This window comes from Ammodytes marinus (genome assembly GCF_949987685.1).
Source record: "Ammodytes marinus genome assembly, chromosome: 14".
Taxonomy (NCBI): Eukaryota; Metazoa; Chordata; class Actinopteri; order Uranoscopiformes; family Ammodytidae; genus Ammodytes; species Ammodytes marinus.
This window is the reverse complement of record NC_137218.1, coordinates 19720928-19736800: the sequence shown is the minus strand read 5'-3', so window position 1 is coordinate 19736800 and position 15873 is coordinate 19720928. Positions and strand designations below refer to the sequence as shown.

The window sequence follows — 15873 nt, the reverse complement described above, 5'->3', positions numbered from 1 at the left end:
ATCCTAGCCTGAGAAAAGGCAGAAAGAGTGTTTTTTTAACCCTATATTTCTCTTTCTCGTGACATCACAGAAAGAGAAATATAGGGTTAAAAAAAACTTACTTTGTAAATATTACTGTGATGTCTTTTACTGTGACATCACAGTAATATTTACAAAGTACGTTTTTTTAACCAGTTTATATTACATACAGAGATATGATTTAGTCACGAGAAAGAGAAATATAGGGTTAAAAAAACACTCTTTCTGCCTTTTCTCAGGCTAGGATGAACCAATTTCAATTTTTTTGCACATTTATACTACATAGGATCTCAGAATTCAATACAACTTCATATTCCAACTGGTGAAGTAGGCCTTTAAGTATTAGTTAATAGTGTATATATGTTATTGGGACGTTATTCTAAAGTTGCAACTATTCCTCATTTACAAACAATTAATAAATGAGGAATAGTTGCAACTTTAACCAAAAAACTTACTTTGTAAATATTACTGTGATGTCTTTTACTGTGACATCACAGTAATATTTACAAAGTACGTTTTTTTTAACCCTATATTGCTCTTTCTGTGATGTCACGAGAAAGAGAAATATAGGGTTAAAAAAACACTCTTTCTGCCTTTTCTCAGGCTAGGATGAACCAATTTCAATTTTTTTTGCACATTTATACTACATAGGATCTCAGAATTCAATACACCTTCATATTCCCACCGGTGAAGTAGGCCTTTAAGTATTAGTTAATAGTTTATATATGTTATTGGGACGTTATTCTAAAGTTGCAACTAATCCTCATTTACAAACAATTAATAAATGAGGAATAGTTGCAACTTTAGAATAATGTCCCGATAACACATATAAACTATTAACTGATACTTAATAAGTCATTAGTAAGTAATTCACTACTAGCTTGAAAATTATCTATCGGCTATCTATAAAGCACAGTTATAAATCCCTAACAAACTGCTAACAAACACTTAACAAATCATTAATAAATCATTAATTAAGAGTTTACTAATGATCTATTAACGAGTTACAACGGATAGTTATTATAAAGTGTTACCAAAGTGGGAAAGTGACTGAAGCAGGTGATATTTAAATGTTTTAGGGAACTTTTACACAAGAAAGTCCTGCAGTCTAGTGATAATACAAATATTAACCTAACCATATTATAATCAATTCATATACAGTATGTATGTGTGTACATACAGTGCTGCTTGAAAGTATTTGAACCCCTTGAGCCTTTTGGAATTTTATTAAGTTTAACCATTATTAATTCATGGATGGATGGATGGATGGATAGAATGTTGCAGGTCAATGTTATGGCTCCTGTTACAACTATATACTGGCTTAATTTGTATTTATAAAATGTTACAGTAATATGTCATTCAAATAAATAGTCCCAGACATTCAATTTAAAGGCTGATGCATCTTCTGCTCTTTAGTTTTGTAGTGTCTCTGTCGATGTGTACCAACCATTGTTGCTCCACAAGGGGGCGCCTCTGAACAGCAATCAGCCCCTTTGCACACTGATGGTACAGCAGGCTGAGCTCATAGTGGACACATGATGGCTCCCTCCAGCAGTCTGTCGGAACCCAAAGTGAACACATCTAGAACTAAAGCAGGAACATTTCCCAACATGTGCTGAGAGGAGGATCATTGAGTATGTCGTATCATATGTCAACATGGTTTATATGTTGGACATGTTCTTTCTCAAAAGTGGAAATAATTTTCAGCCAGCCAGAAATAAAAAAAACATTAATGATGTAACAACGGTTACATCATTATACTGGAATGGCATAAATACCAAGGCTGGATTATGAAACTGTCCCAGGCCCCTCAGAAGAACTCCAGGGGGCCCCTAAAAGCTTAGAACTCACTGGGCCTAAATCACCATGTGCTATTTTTCTCTTTTAAATAAGTCTACTATATGATAGAACCCTTATTAATCTATTTAATCAATGATTCTGGCCATGTGTAAGTACAGGAACAACTTGTTTTTTAAATTCAAACCGTCTCTCTGCTGTATCTCCAAACAGGAAAGTACATGAGACTTGCCTTTGTTAAGTACTTGAAACTATTTAATTTGCATAAAAGTCAAGCTGGAATATTCATACTGCTCGAGGGGAACCTTTCGCAGGTTTTTAGAAAATAGGGGGGGGGGGGTTAGGACTCAATTAAAGACTCAAATGACTTTATAAAGGGAGATTTCCGTGGGGACCGATTGTGTAAATATTTTAAAAAGGCGCTCATACAGCATGTTTTCTATAACACAATCCTGACAAGTAGGTTAAACCCTTCAATAAAAGCAATGTTTTCCTTGTATGTAGTAGAATTAAAGCAGCACATAGTAGGAAAACAAGTGAAGTATCTCAAAATGTTGCACAAGGATAGTATATATAAGTAACTGTAGTTGACATAATGAAAACCTTAAGGTGGGTCATGCTATATACCTGTATTAATCTTGAAGCCTCATTTTCAAAAAGGAGTCTGTTTTTTTGAAGATTTTTAACTCATTTGTGAAGAAGATAATAAATCTAAGTGATTTACCAAAAATACTGTCCCTTTGTCATTATTATTTGACCAGAATCAGACTGAGCCTTCACTAACATGTGATCAGAAAGCTGAAATACAAAACACAACACCACAAACAAAACACACAATTCTTCATGAAAATTTGACATTTTAATGGAAACTAAAATTGTGAACACTGGAGGGTTTCTTTCTTCTTTTTTTAATTGACTATTACATCGTTTGGAATTTGAGGGTTATTATCATGCTTTAAAAATAAAAAGAACATTGTAATGTGACACTTTTGTTAAATTCAAAAACAAACAAAATGAAATAATCAGACTGCTCACTTAAAAAAAATTAAATTATATGTCAACCTGTAAGACATCTGAGAAAAAAAATGCTATTGCCTCATATTTTAGGGAGGAGAAGGGAGGGGGCTAAAAGTGACAGAGGAGGAAGAGGAGCAGACCAGAAAATTAAAATAAAATAACATGCATCAACAAGCACAACAGCCATTTGAGATGACACGGAGAAACTGAAGAAAAAGATGACTCGGCACTACTACGGATCACCTGTTTTCATGACTGAATCCCGTAAAAGACACATGTTGCCCTTGTTTACCGTACTCCCCCATGTGTGAAATCATACACACACACACACTGTATAAGTTTGAATAAAACTAAAAAAGCCCCGATAACTTAAAACATTTCCACGAGAGGCATTGACAGAATGAGGGTCATTTTTTTTCTTTTTTTTTTAAAGTCGAGCACAAACACCAAGTCCAGCATTTCCCATTACACACGACTGATTACTGGATGAAGAAGAAGAAGCAGCACTTTCGGTATTTGGATCTTTTTAAGGGATTTCTCCTTCACCACACCGTATCATGAACACGCTCATGGTGACACTCAGCTGCTACAGCAGTGACTTTTCTTCCCTAAAGAAAATAACAAAAGAAAAAACACCCAGCATGTTGTCACAGAGCTGGTTATGATGTCATAATAATCCCCTCCCCCCCCCCCCCCCCACCCAAGTCTGTGCGTTTGCCATTCAGTAGCTGAATATCTGAGTAGTGTACCTTTGGCGAAAAGCGGATCCAGAGTTGTTAAACCTCACATTTATACCTCACTCCCCCCTTACCACATGATCTAACATCACTACAAATAAAAAATATATCACATAGGAACTCGCTCATCGCTCCATCACAACTATTTGAAGGGATGAATTAAAACCATTTTGTACAAAATCTGATGGAAAAAAAAAGAGTAACTTCCAATATATTAACTTGGGGGGAGGGGTAGGTCTTCAGCCTCAATCTTAGTAACTAAATCCTCTAGAACTCTTCAGTAATGAGACATCTTGATTTTCTTTATCATTTATTCCTTTTTTCGCCTCATCCTACTTGTGCATCTATGGATAAATTAAGGTTATAACTCAAACAAAAATAGTAAAAATGCTTTTAAAACAAGTGTTAAAACATAAATTTGTTAAAATCAATTCAAATCAATGATGTGCTACTTCAGACATTAACTCGACAATGGACTGCCATGATTGAACGTGCACCAGCACAGTGGTCTGTCATCCATCCCCATTCAAAACTGATGTTGGCTTTAGGTCAATCTCACACACACACACACACACACACACACACAAGTCTCAACACAAGCCATGAAAATTTCAAAAACCTACGAAAAAACAAACAGGTAAATGCTCATTGCTTTCAACTGCGTCCATGTCGCATTAAAAATAAGAAATTAGGATTAGCTGTGAGAAAAAAATTAACTTGACAGCATTGCAAATGTTACAAAAATAAAGAAATAAATGGCACGGATATATGCTGGAAGCAGATTTTTCATTTTTTTTGTCAAACAATCAAAATTGCTGTAAAAGTTTTTTGTTTTTTTCACACAGGCACCTTAACTTGAAACAACAAGGGGAGGGGGGGGTGAAATGGGGAGGGAACTTGCATATAATAGGAAGAACTCTCTATTCACATACACACACAGTCAGGCATTACTGTCTAAACACACAAACAGTCAGTCGCTCCCCCCCACCAACCACACCATTACTGATTAAACCATGTACTCATCTTCAAGAACCTGTTTTTGGTTTGCAGGCTACAGCGCTAAATAATAGTTCTTTACAAATGCATATTCAAACATAGCCTTTTTGCTGTACTTAGTGCTTAAAAGAGAGGAGCCTTGGGGTGGGTGGGAGTATGGGATATTCTCTTAAAAAAATGAAAAAAAGGAATTCTTTAAAAAGGAGGTCCTAAGACTACAGTAACATCACATGGTACTAATTTTGATCACCCTGTTTTACATTTAGAAGCCTATGAATCTGTCACTGTCCACCGATGGCATTTACCATGTCCATTTGGGAACCTGATTGTGTCACTTTGTCTATCAACTCTGGGCATTCGGAAGAAATTAAGGATAGCGAGTTTTGTGTAACTTGATGACTGATTAAATGCCAATGTCCACAAGCACAGAAAAACACAAACGTCTAAAATGCAAATGGGCAAGTCTCTCCTCACATACCCTTGCTTCCTCATTGACCAGAACAAACACAATTGTTCTTTTTTATAGAGGGGCAGCATCTGATAACGCACTCATCCATCACACACAGCACAACGGCGGCCACAAACAAAATAATTTCAAAATACCAGAAACGGAGATTAGACGTGGAAGTTAAAATGTCGAGACGACCGGCTGCAGTTAGGGCTTTCCCCCCTTTGCACACGAGCACAAGCTGCAGTGCTGCCATATCGGGACACAGTGTTAGGATGTGTGCTGGAAAAAGCTCATGCCAAGATTGTACCGACCCCACACAAACAGCAATACTAAAATCAAGAGGTGCTTTGCCACGAACACATGGACAAAATCGGCTAGCGGAGATTGCGGTCTTGTATACATAGAAAATGGCGCAATGTATAGAGCAATGTGCTTTTTTTTTTTTTAAAGGGGGGAAAGAGAGAGGGGAAAACTTTAATTTGTTTCTTAGAGACCAGCAGAATGATCAATGACAGCACCTTGCATGCCATGACAGTTTTTTCCCTCACAAGTAATTATTTGGTGTTTTTTGTCACATCATATGACACTCTCCAATTCAACAATTCCAATTATACATTACAATACATGACGGGCCATTTGGCAAAAAAAATAAAAAAACATTTAAAATAGTCATGGCTTTATCAACACTACCTGAGTTACATTTAATAGTTCTTGTATCAACTCATATATTTTTTTTTCTTCTGAAAAGTAACAGCCCAGAGCCATTCTTTCAAGGAGTATTTCTTGTCAGTACATATACATCTCTCTAGTAATTAAAAAGATAAAAGTAATTAGTTTACATAAAGTGCTATCAATCCACACATTAACCAAATCATGTCTTCTAGAGAAAAGAAACCCGGACAGTTCCTTCGTTATGTTGAGTTAAAAGTAAAACCAATCCTGATTTGGAAATGGTGATGAAAGTGATGTCACAGCTGGCCAGTTAGCAGTTTGAAGCAAATTTGGGCTTTCTAGACTTAATTAGATCTTTTAACAAGAGCTCACTTTAAAAATGTGTGCAACAAACTTGACAAAAACAAAAACTCAACGCACCTTTTAAACACACAAATGAACTGCAGGCCACACCAGCATCTCGGGGTGATGATTTTGTAGCTCCATATAACCCATTTCACACATCGTGTGGATCACACGATGTTATTGCACAATGGTTTTGCAATTGTAAAATGTTATCCACAGTAAAACATAATAGTAAAACACATCTTTCACATTTCGACACAGTTTGACAAAGTGGCTAGTCAGAGTGGGTGGGGGGCTAGATTAGTATTGCAATTGTTGTGTTACTGTTATCTTTGTGTGGCGTCGAAGAGTTACCTCTGACTCAGTCATTCTTCCCAACAGTAAACATGCAAGAAATACAAATGCCGTAAGACAGAAAAGTATAAGACCCAATGCTGAGTCAGAAAAAATAAAACACAAATCTAAAGTCGTAAGATGCAACACATGTTCCTTCAACAGGAGGAATTTAACTTTTTTTTTTTTTTATGTTTTTTTTGTCTTTTTTTTTTTTACATAGAAATGCAGGCAAAATAATCTGTAGGGACATCCTGGGTATTGCTGCTGAACAATTAGCACACAACGCAAAAGATCTTGATGGTTGCAATGTCTCTTGTTCTCACTCAGTTAAATCTTAAACTCTGGGTTCATACAGTATATAAGCTGTATGAATCTGAACTTAAAACAGCCTGCACTGACCTCATAACAATCTGCATGAAATGTATGAAAAGCATTGAGATTTAAAAAAAGGTTTCCGAGTTAACAGAAACCTGATTTTAACTTTTTTAGTTTATTTATTTTTATTTTAGCACACCTGTAATAAACAATGAAATGAAGGGGCGTAGATTTCCTTCAAGTTGGGCACTTTTGTACCTGTGCTCTGGGGTCATACTGCAGTGCATACTGCACACTCATCAGGTTAGGCCAGACAAAATGGTATAAAAAGTAAAAGCAAGCATGATTTATGGGTTCCGATTTCCCCTTTAAAAAAGCAATTTAAGACAAAGTTCTCCCTTCCTGGATTGGGCCTCACCTCTGAGCTTCCACTTAACTTACAGTTTAACAGTACTCCAACCACCTTTTTTTCTCCCCCACAACTTCAAGGCATTCTTTGCAAACATGTGTTCACCTTTCTATCACCATGAATTCAAGCTTGCACACAGATGTGTATGTATAACGTCTAACATATCTACAATGAACTCATTTGAATGCGTGAAGAAAGTAAAAATGACCGAGGCATCCCATAGTCAGACTAACGGCTGCCGCAGTTCGACAGGATAAAGGCTTAGGGAGGTGCAATCCATGACACCTTCCTTTGTTGAACTCCCAAACATGGTCCTAAAGAGCCACTAGACAAACCACTGTCACAGCTCCAAAGTGGTAAGTGTCCACGTTGTCATGTTGGAGAGGCACCGATCAACTCCTTTAACATCCCTCCAGAGTGTGTGCGCATTTGTCTGATGCCCCCAAAGTTATTCCACCCGAGATTCCAAGGAAAATCTGTCATGCTATACTATCAATGTTTTCACAGTTGTCACTTTTTTTTCTTGTCCGACAGGATTTATGATTTCCAAGGTAGATAGCTGCAGCACCCGGTAGGGAAGAAGGTAAGTACTGTAGTCCATCTACCTCACTGTTCAGGTCCATCCTTGGTCTCATCATAAACCACCACTCTTTTTGGATCTGCAGCAGAGGGGGAACGAAAGGAGGCATAAGGTTAGATTGATCAACATACCAGTCACTTCTCCAAGTCTAGCATCAAAATGACATGGTCATTGGTATCGGCTTATACTCCCTTCTCCACCAAAGCAGTTTGTGGGCAGTTCCGCTAGAAGCACCACTTCTACGAGACAATTCAAAACATAATCCTTGACCGTAGCGATCACAACGAGGAGCGCAAATACGCTAGATAAGTGGCGTCTGGCTAACAAAGCAAAGCCAGGGAGGCTTGCTTTAAGCTAGTGCTTGTGTTAGACGGGAAGGAGAGCGGCGTAAACAGTGACGTCATGACGTGGCTCTCTAGCCAGTGAAAAAGCAAACCGTTTAAGAGGTTCCCAAGTTGAACCAGCTGCGTACCAGCACTAGAAGAGGCCCAGAACTGGAACCTGGTTCGTGTTGGTAGAAAAGGGGTATTATAGACTGGACTTTGCAAATTGCTGTGCTCCAAGACAGCTTCACTACCATCATAAGAAGAAGCCTCACCTTTTTAGCTCGAGCTGTTTAGCTCCTGTGTGCGCTCACTACAGTTAACAACCAACTCCCGTGACACGGTGGCAGAATGGCAAATGTTAACGGGCAAAGGAAACTTGCTGCTGTGCGTGGCGCGTCGCAGTGCTGTTGCCGTGATGCGGAGTTGGCTTGTTTTAAGCATCTTACTTTAGCTCTCGTGAGCTAGCTGGCTAACACCGATATCTGTAGCGTCTATTCAGGGCTTAACCCCTGCGTTGTTATTGGTGGAGAGAGCCAGCAAGGCTGGCGTCATACACCTCTTATCTTTAAAACATGTCAAACTTGAAAATAGTATTTCTGTTGAAGATGGAGTGAAATTATTACCAGATATTTGCACAATTGTTAATTTTGAGAGGTTTTTGAAATGAAGATGAGCAAATCTTGCAGGAAAATTCAAGTCTTTAATTCTTTTGATATACTATGAATTTAAAATGTAGGCTACACATTTAGTTAATGTTGTGATTTATTTATTGCACTGACTGACTAAAGCTAGACTGGTGTGGTATTTTGCACCAGTTTCTCTTTTATATGTAAACTCCAGATCCAAATAAAAATTATGAAATATGATTTAAGTAAAGGATGGTTATTTTAATCCATTAAATTTAAAAGAAAAATACTAAACCACGATATATACCATTACCAAGATGTAAAATGACCTATACCGTGGTGGTTGTATATTTGACAAAGATATCCTGGAACATCATTGAAGGTATGCCTGTGTTGATATCAACAGACAGTTTGGAATAATTGCTATATTTGACTTGCCAGCTGGCATGACTGCAGTACCAGAGGACCATACAACGGAAGCACGTCACAGTCTGTAACTTTAACGGCATCTCAGTTGGTGATTACCTCAGATGGCTTGAGAGGCATAAAGAGGGGATAAATATAGCCATTGTGCACAGGCTGCCACACACAGAAAAAAAACATTCGATAATGTGGCTGGAATAAATACAACTCCACTCACAGAAAGTTTTGAAGAATATATTCAGACAGCTTGAAATGTCAATAGAGCTGCGAGTTACAGAGCTCATGATAAGCTGCTCTGTAATTAGATGAAATATATATAACAAAGTCTTTTTAGTTTTTTTACATTGACATACAAGACACAAATGCACTTTTAAGGTCGAATCTAACTTCAGGCAGGGCCTCCAACCATTATGTATATAAGTGTATTATTGATTCGTGTTGATAACTGAACTACCTAAAAAATAAATAGGAGAGGAAAAACAGTCCAGCTTTACCTTGTTTTTGCAAGTTGAAAACGAATTCCATTTCTGTTGAAAAATAAATAAAAAAATCAGCAAGTGAATTACTTGGACAATTAGAATATTTTCATAAAATACTATACCGAACTAACAATAGTAATAAGAAACATTTAACAATACATTGGGCACATGACATCTATAAAATCCTATGGCATTAGATTATAATCCTTAAAATTGTCCTTAATCTAACCCTGTTTTTGATACTATAACACTTTTATACAATAGCCAGTCATTGTATTTACATGATGTAATTACCTGTACCTACCTCCACACGCATGAGGGATTAACAGGAGACAATGCAACATGTAATCCAGCGTTGTGGTTTTATGATTTTATCTCATTAATGTCGGTCTCACTTTTCACTGTCCCCTCAGTCAAATCAGAGCGGAGGCAAACTGAACTTAAAAGGGATAGCTCAGTATGTTTTAAATGGGCTTTTATGAGGTATTTATGCATAGTTAGTCTGTTACCCTATGGAGATGGCGATCAGAGCAGTCTTTTTAAAGAGTTGGAGGGAGACATTGCCGTAGCAGAAGTCAGCATTGTACTGTTGCAGATGGGGCCAGCAAAAATACGTTTTTCCTCCAAATATATAAATGCCAACTCAAAATAAATATCCTTTCAATTGTACACAAAATGTAGAATTTTCTCACTGCTGATTTGTGGACTGATACGCAGCACGTCACTGCTAGACAAACATTTATTTCTGCTCTCTTTTTTTTCAAAAGGTTTCGCCATGTATTACTTTGTCAACTTGTATCAATCAGCAGTGAAAAATCCTACATTTAGCGTACAATTGAACCAATTTTTTTTAAATTATTGGTACGCTTTTACATACACGTGACGAAAAAACAGTGCAATGCTGACTGTCGCTACAGCAACGTCTCCCCCCCAAACTCCTTATAGTGACTGTGCTGATTGCAATCTCCAAAAGGTAACATACTTACTATGCATAAGTGCAGCGTACAATCCCATATACAAAAATACTGAACAATCCCTTAAAAATGTCCTGATATTTCCCATAAGAAGACATTCAACTGCCAAAAGACATGGTTGCTTTTATTGTGAACCAGTCATAAGGGACACAATGCATTTGTCAGAGTTTTGCTTTAACCACGATGGTTCAACAACTGTGTCATTTTCTAAATTGCATTGTCATCAGCTCAATTGTAATGTTTGCTCAGCAATGATGGAACACGAGGGAGCAGTGAGGTCTTAGAGGAAGAGTTGCTACAAAACTATCCGTGCACACAGCAAGACATGAGATTGAGTTTACAAATATTATTGACCGACTTGAAGTCTGTTTGGTGGCACTTTAAGAAGATGAACCAGTTGCTCTTCTGCTTTATTTCTGACAAAGTAGCTGCTCATCAAGTGTTCGTTGTAGAATTCAAGCCACACTTGCCCTTTCCAATAATATCTAAAGGATTACAACTTTAAAAAATTGTTACACAAATTAATTTGATTAATAGATAGAAAGTTAACGTTACCTTTAGTGTGATAAGTGACAGCAGCTTTAACATCAAAGGACCCCCAGCTACACCTCCTGCCAATGTCTTTAGAGAGGGCCTTCTCTTTAGGTGAGCCAAACAACAAAGTGGTTAGCTGGCCTTGCGCAGGCTTAGCACCGTTGTCCTTAGTGGGGGCCGACACAGCAGAACCTGCACCCTTGCCCTCAACTTTAGTCTTTTCCTGGCCACATGCCTGCAGCTTGTTCTCCTCATCTCCCATCACACAAGCAGGAGAACAAGCACTGGACACATTGCAAGGGGCACAAGTCCTTTTCTCAGGGTCTGGAGCCAAAGTGCCAGGTTCTAAGAAAGATGGGCTAACATCAAAGCACAGCTGGGCCGCCTTGACAGCACCAGCCTGACACTCGCTTTGAGGTGTGACCACAGTAGACTTGTCCTCTGCAGGCACCAGGACACTTCCTCCCTCGGGCCCCAAGTTGGGCTCATTGATGAAGGAAAGCCCCCACTGATTCTGGAAGATATCTCCCAAAGCTTTCTGATTTGTCTGAGCAGCCGGTGGGTCGAGGTGACGAGCACTAGGGAGCACAGGTTGCATATTTAAAGGGTAAATTAAAAGAGTACACTTTCTGAGCTCATACTCTTCTCCGTCTACAGGACTAGTAGTAGAGCTACAGTTACTTTCCAAAGGAGATGCTACATTCTCGCCACTGAGGATAGAAGGGGCAGGTGGAATACTACTAGCAGCAGGAGCAAAGAAGGTACCCACTGACGGGCAGCCGTTTCCAGTTCCAGAAACAGGACCATTAGTAAAGCTAGCTGAGGTGATAGTTTTCATAGCAGACATGGGGACCTGGGACAGTCTAACAGGAGGAGGCAGTGCGTCTCCCCCGCCTTGAGCTACTTTGTTGAGGTTTTCTTTTACTTTACTTGCATAACTGATCTTGGGAACTATTTTAGCACTGCTATTGTCCACAGGAAATACTGGAGGGGGCTTGAACAAAGTCCACGAGTCCTCTTTTGAAGGTGAGGAAAGCTTGGCTTTGTGCCTTTCCTCAGTCTTTTTACCAAAGGTGCCAACTGTTTTGCCATCAGAGTTTTTCCACTGAGATTCACCCATTGGAGCCTCCGATACAACAGCCCTTCTAGCTGCTGACTGGGCTTCTGTTTTATGTGCAGCTCTAAAGCCATCAAGTCTGGAAGTCACTCCCTTCTCATTTGTCTCTGGATTAAAAGGCCCATGCTCCTGTGTAGTGTTGCCCTGCTGCATGTCTTTCTCCTTTTCTCGTATCACATTATCAGTGTTCTTGGCGTTGTTGCATCTGGCTTTGCGTTTCTTCGGAGTAGTATATCCACCTTCGGAGCCGCTGCCATCATTGTCCTTGCTAGAATAGCCATTTGTAATAAAGCCACAGTTTACAACGCCATTTTGAAACAATACAGAGTCTCTCTTATCCAAAGGTTGGCCCTCGTGATTATTCAAATCCAGGGCCTTTTCCTTGTCATTTTTAAGGTCCATATTTTTCTTATAATCCAATCCCTTGCTGCTCACTTTTGGAACAGTCGTGTACAGCTTTTGTGTTGGTTTCTGCTTCACATTTGTGTTACTTGCGTGTCTGTTACCATTGCTGTTGGGGGGATGTGACATAGCAGCAGCATCAGACAGATGTGAATTCCTCTCCCCCTCCTCCTCACTGATGTTTACTTTTTTATTGCCTGAAAGGGGGAAACACAATCAGTTTATACTGGAAAGACGTAACATCTCAAACATTCTTTCCATTAACATGTCCAAATACTAGATTTTTCGATTTAAAAAAAGCTTTGTCTATTAATTTGGCGTTTCCCACTTATGCAAGGATTTTACAAAAAACATTCTGGGACGCTCATGTTTGGTAAAGTATTTGCAATGCTATGATGATGAGATAGCATGGGACCCCCAAGTCAAAGAACCTGAAAAATTATTGAGATTTTGAATCTACTATCACGCTTCTATGCAACTCAAATTCAAAATCAATCGAAGTATGCACATTAGTCATTAAAGATGCATCTGCGCTTCCGATAGAAACCATCTATCCACAACTATGCACCATCAAATGGTTCATTGTTAACAATGACCTTTTTCTAATAAATGAACACTGCAGAAACCCATCAAATGAGTTAATATTGTTCTCTTGTCCAGAAACTTGTATCCTAAGCAGTAAGACAAAAGCGTTTGACTTTCCATAGCCTGCGTTCTAAACATGCGACCATGTTAGCAGTTGAAGGACGTGTGTTTAACATTAACCACGGCGGCCTGATGTCCCGTAAAAATCACCAAATAAAGGAATGCCGTATAATCTAGCTGGTCATAAAGTCCGCTGCTCAATCCAAACCCCCACACTTCATTTTGCAGAGTTTATGAGTCTATTTCTGCCCGGGGGAAGTTGTACAATGAAGTGGAAAAGCTAGGCTAGGCTAAGCTAGGATGCGACCGGATCGCCGCCGCTATTATTATCCTAAATCTGAGCATATATCCACACTATATTTCTGTCTACAGTAACGTGACTTCACACACTGTGTGTATGTGTGTGTGTACTCGCTTACAGCCAACCTGTCACACAAACACACACACACAGGGGAAGCAGTGAGCCGAGTGATTTTGTAAGTTTGGTTAACTGTCCCAGAGATGTTGGACTCAGCGCGTAGCGAGATCAACCGGCACATCACGGGCACAGTAAAATACGGCCCTCTTAGTGCAAGCCCCAGCACTTCTGCTCTCATTTCACCGACCGGCCAGTGTTGTTGTTGTAAAGCAGCTGACCGGCGCAGCGCTAAATGTTTACGTCACACATGACGCTGCTTACAAGCACCTCTTTCATTCCGGAACACTGTGTAAAAGGGGCTACTGATGCACCAACAGGCCGGCTTTGCTTGGTTCTGTGTAAATAACACCTAACCAAGCAGAACCGGCAAATTACCGCTCTTTCGTTCCGTCAATATGCCGCAATCTCTGTGTAAAAGGGGCTAAAGATATGATAAGAAATCTGACAAGGGGTGAAAGTATTTGTGACAATGATAGTTTATAATACTGATACTGTTTATAATACCAGAAATTGTAACTTTAACACATTCCAAGTATTGCTGGGTGCTCACTGGATCTAAGATATGGATATGTACACTGTCAGTTGCATACTAAACAGTTTGCTGATAAACTTTCTTGACTATATTTTCCAACATCAAAAGGAACAGTAGTTGCAAGTTGTAAAAGGATGCGACAGCAGCGTTAATGAAATACATTTGGACATTGTGTTTATGCTTTGTACAGAGACACGGGAACTGCTGTGTCAACGTCCCATTAAATGGTGCCTGTCCCCCATTTCTGTGGGCACAGCAGACCTCTGCTTACAACCCTGCTAGTTATCACAGGGAGCCAGGTTCTCGCTTATAAGCATGCGAACGTGTAGACATTGCTGCCAGCAAACGTGAGGTTGGTGGTGAGTGACAGTTTATGTTCAGCTGGAGCAAACCACATCTCCATCAGGTCATAATGGAAGTGCTGCGTGGCTTCACGTTGACTGGACAAACATGCAACAGGCCTGTCAGTGATGGCTAGCGTTAGCTCATGTCAACTAGCCAGCCACTCGTTCGGCAACAACACGCCCGGTAACTGCTTGTTCCTTAAGTTAGCCGCCTAAACCCAACGGCCCAGGCAGGAGAAATAAGACAGGGAAATTCCAGCACGGCACTGTATCGCGTTTGTACTAAAAATAGTTAAGTAGCCAGGTAAGAGTAGCGTTAGCTCGCAGTAATATTCTAACATGGCCGACAGGAAATGGCAGCTCAGAGAACATTCCAGTGGAGCCGGCTCGTTTTCCTAAACTGGACACAAGCATGCTCAAATGAAGATAAAGCTTAAACTGCTGTTCAAGACGAACATACGCGCATTGAATAATCAATGCGTTCATATACACATGGTGTCATAACAGGGGTTCTCGTCATGATTCAGTTGAATTTGCAGGAGAAAAATGGGTGGTGAAACCGGCGCACAAGGTCAATCCCCGACATGTCAAACCACCACCAGCGACAACTGTCACGCGACGTGAGCTAGCCGAACAGCTAGTTCACTTACGGGGGGGTGGGGGGTTTCTGCTCAGACACTAGCCAGATGTAGGTCTAATAAGTAAGCAACTCGCCGCCTGTTTCTCAAATTATTTCGAGCAACAGCATGTAGTTTGAGTACAGTTAGCTAACAGGCTAAGCCCCCGCTCCCGGCGGAGTTAACGTTAGTTAGCAAGATGCTACTTGGTTCATTGACATTAGCTCACTAAGGCTAGCAAGCGTTAGCTCACTTTTCCGGATGGCCCAACCTGTTTTCTTCGTCTGCGTTTCCTGATGCTGGCGCTGGAAGTGGCTCTGATCATGTTTTAGACACGTTGTATGTTGAAGGGAGCTTCTGTCCTCTCCGTGGTGGTGGTGATACTGCCTTTCTTGTGCCCGATCTTTGGGCAGTTCCTCCATTGAAGTGTAGAAATGTCGGACTTGTTCACCCACACTACGTTAGCTCACCGGGTAAGAGCAGAGCAGTCCAATCACTGCCAGTGTAAAACGGAAGCTATTTGAAGCCTCTGTAAACGTCAGCAGTAAACGTCTAAAAATGGCTCTCTTTTGGGGTGGTCACCGCCACTAAATTTCACGTCTAGTATCTCGGCTGAGTTATTTAAGGAATATTTGCAGAGCTTTGCAAGATTTTGGCATATGTTTAAAGTGTCACTCCATACTCGCATGTGGAGTGACACTTATAACAGTATAAATATTTTCAGCGTGGGCAATATCGGGGTGGGGTTCTTGTATGAAGTAAA

The 15873-nt window shown here is 39.8% G+C and overlaps 1 protein-coding gene across 2 annotated transcripts; it reads right to left on the bottom strand.

Annotated features, from left to right (window-relative positions):
- Positions 1–3546: 3546 nt before the first annotated feature.
- nufip2 (nuclear FMR1 interacting protein 2) lies at positions 3547–15595 on the bottom strand. 2 transcript variants are annotated; one of them, XM_080041327.1, is made up of 4 exons: positions 15364–15595; positions 11057–12751; positions 9543–9575; positions 3547–7752 (listed from the first exon to the last, which is right to left on the bottom strand). In XM_080041327.1, exons 1-4 carry the CDS (start codon positions 15530–15532, stop codon positions 7700–7702), a joined length of 1950 nt encoding a protein of 649 aa, XP_079897453.1. In that variant the 5' UTR covers positions 15533–15595; the 3' UTR covers positions 3547–7699. The 2 variants fall into 2 exon arrangements, with proteins under 2 accessions (XP_079897453.1, XP_079897454.1); XM_080041328.1 differs by having other exon boundaries at positions 15382–15595.
- Positions 15596–15873: the final 278 nt, after the last annotated feature.

What these genes read in the sequence shown, in the direction of transcription:
- nufip2 (XM_080041327.1), bottom strand. Translation starts at nt 15,532, where the DNA reads ATGGAGGAACTGCCCAAAGATCGGGCACAAGAAAGGCAGTATCACCAC. An exon ending in AGGTTGGGCCATCCGGAAAA is followed by an intron (nt 12,752 to 15,363) that starts GTGAGCTAACGC and finishes TCCCCCTTTCAG; the next exon opens with GCAATAAAAAAGTAAACATC. An exon ending in TTTCAACTTGCAAAAACAAG is followed by an intron (nt 7,753 to 9,542) that starts GTAAAGCTGGAC and finishes CCTCTGCTGCAG; the next exon opens with ATCCAAAAAGAGTGGTGGTT.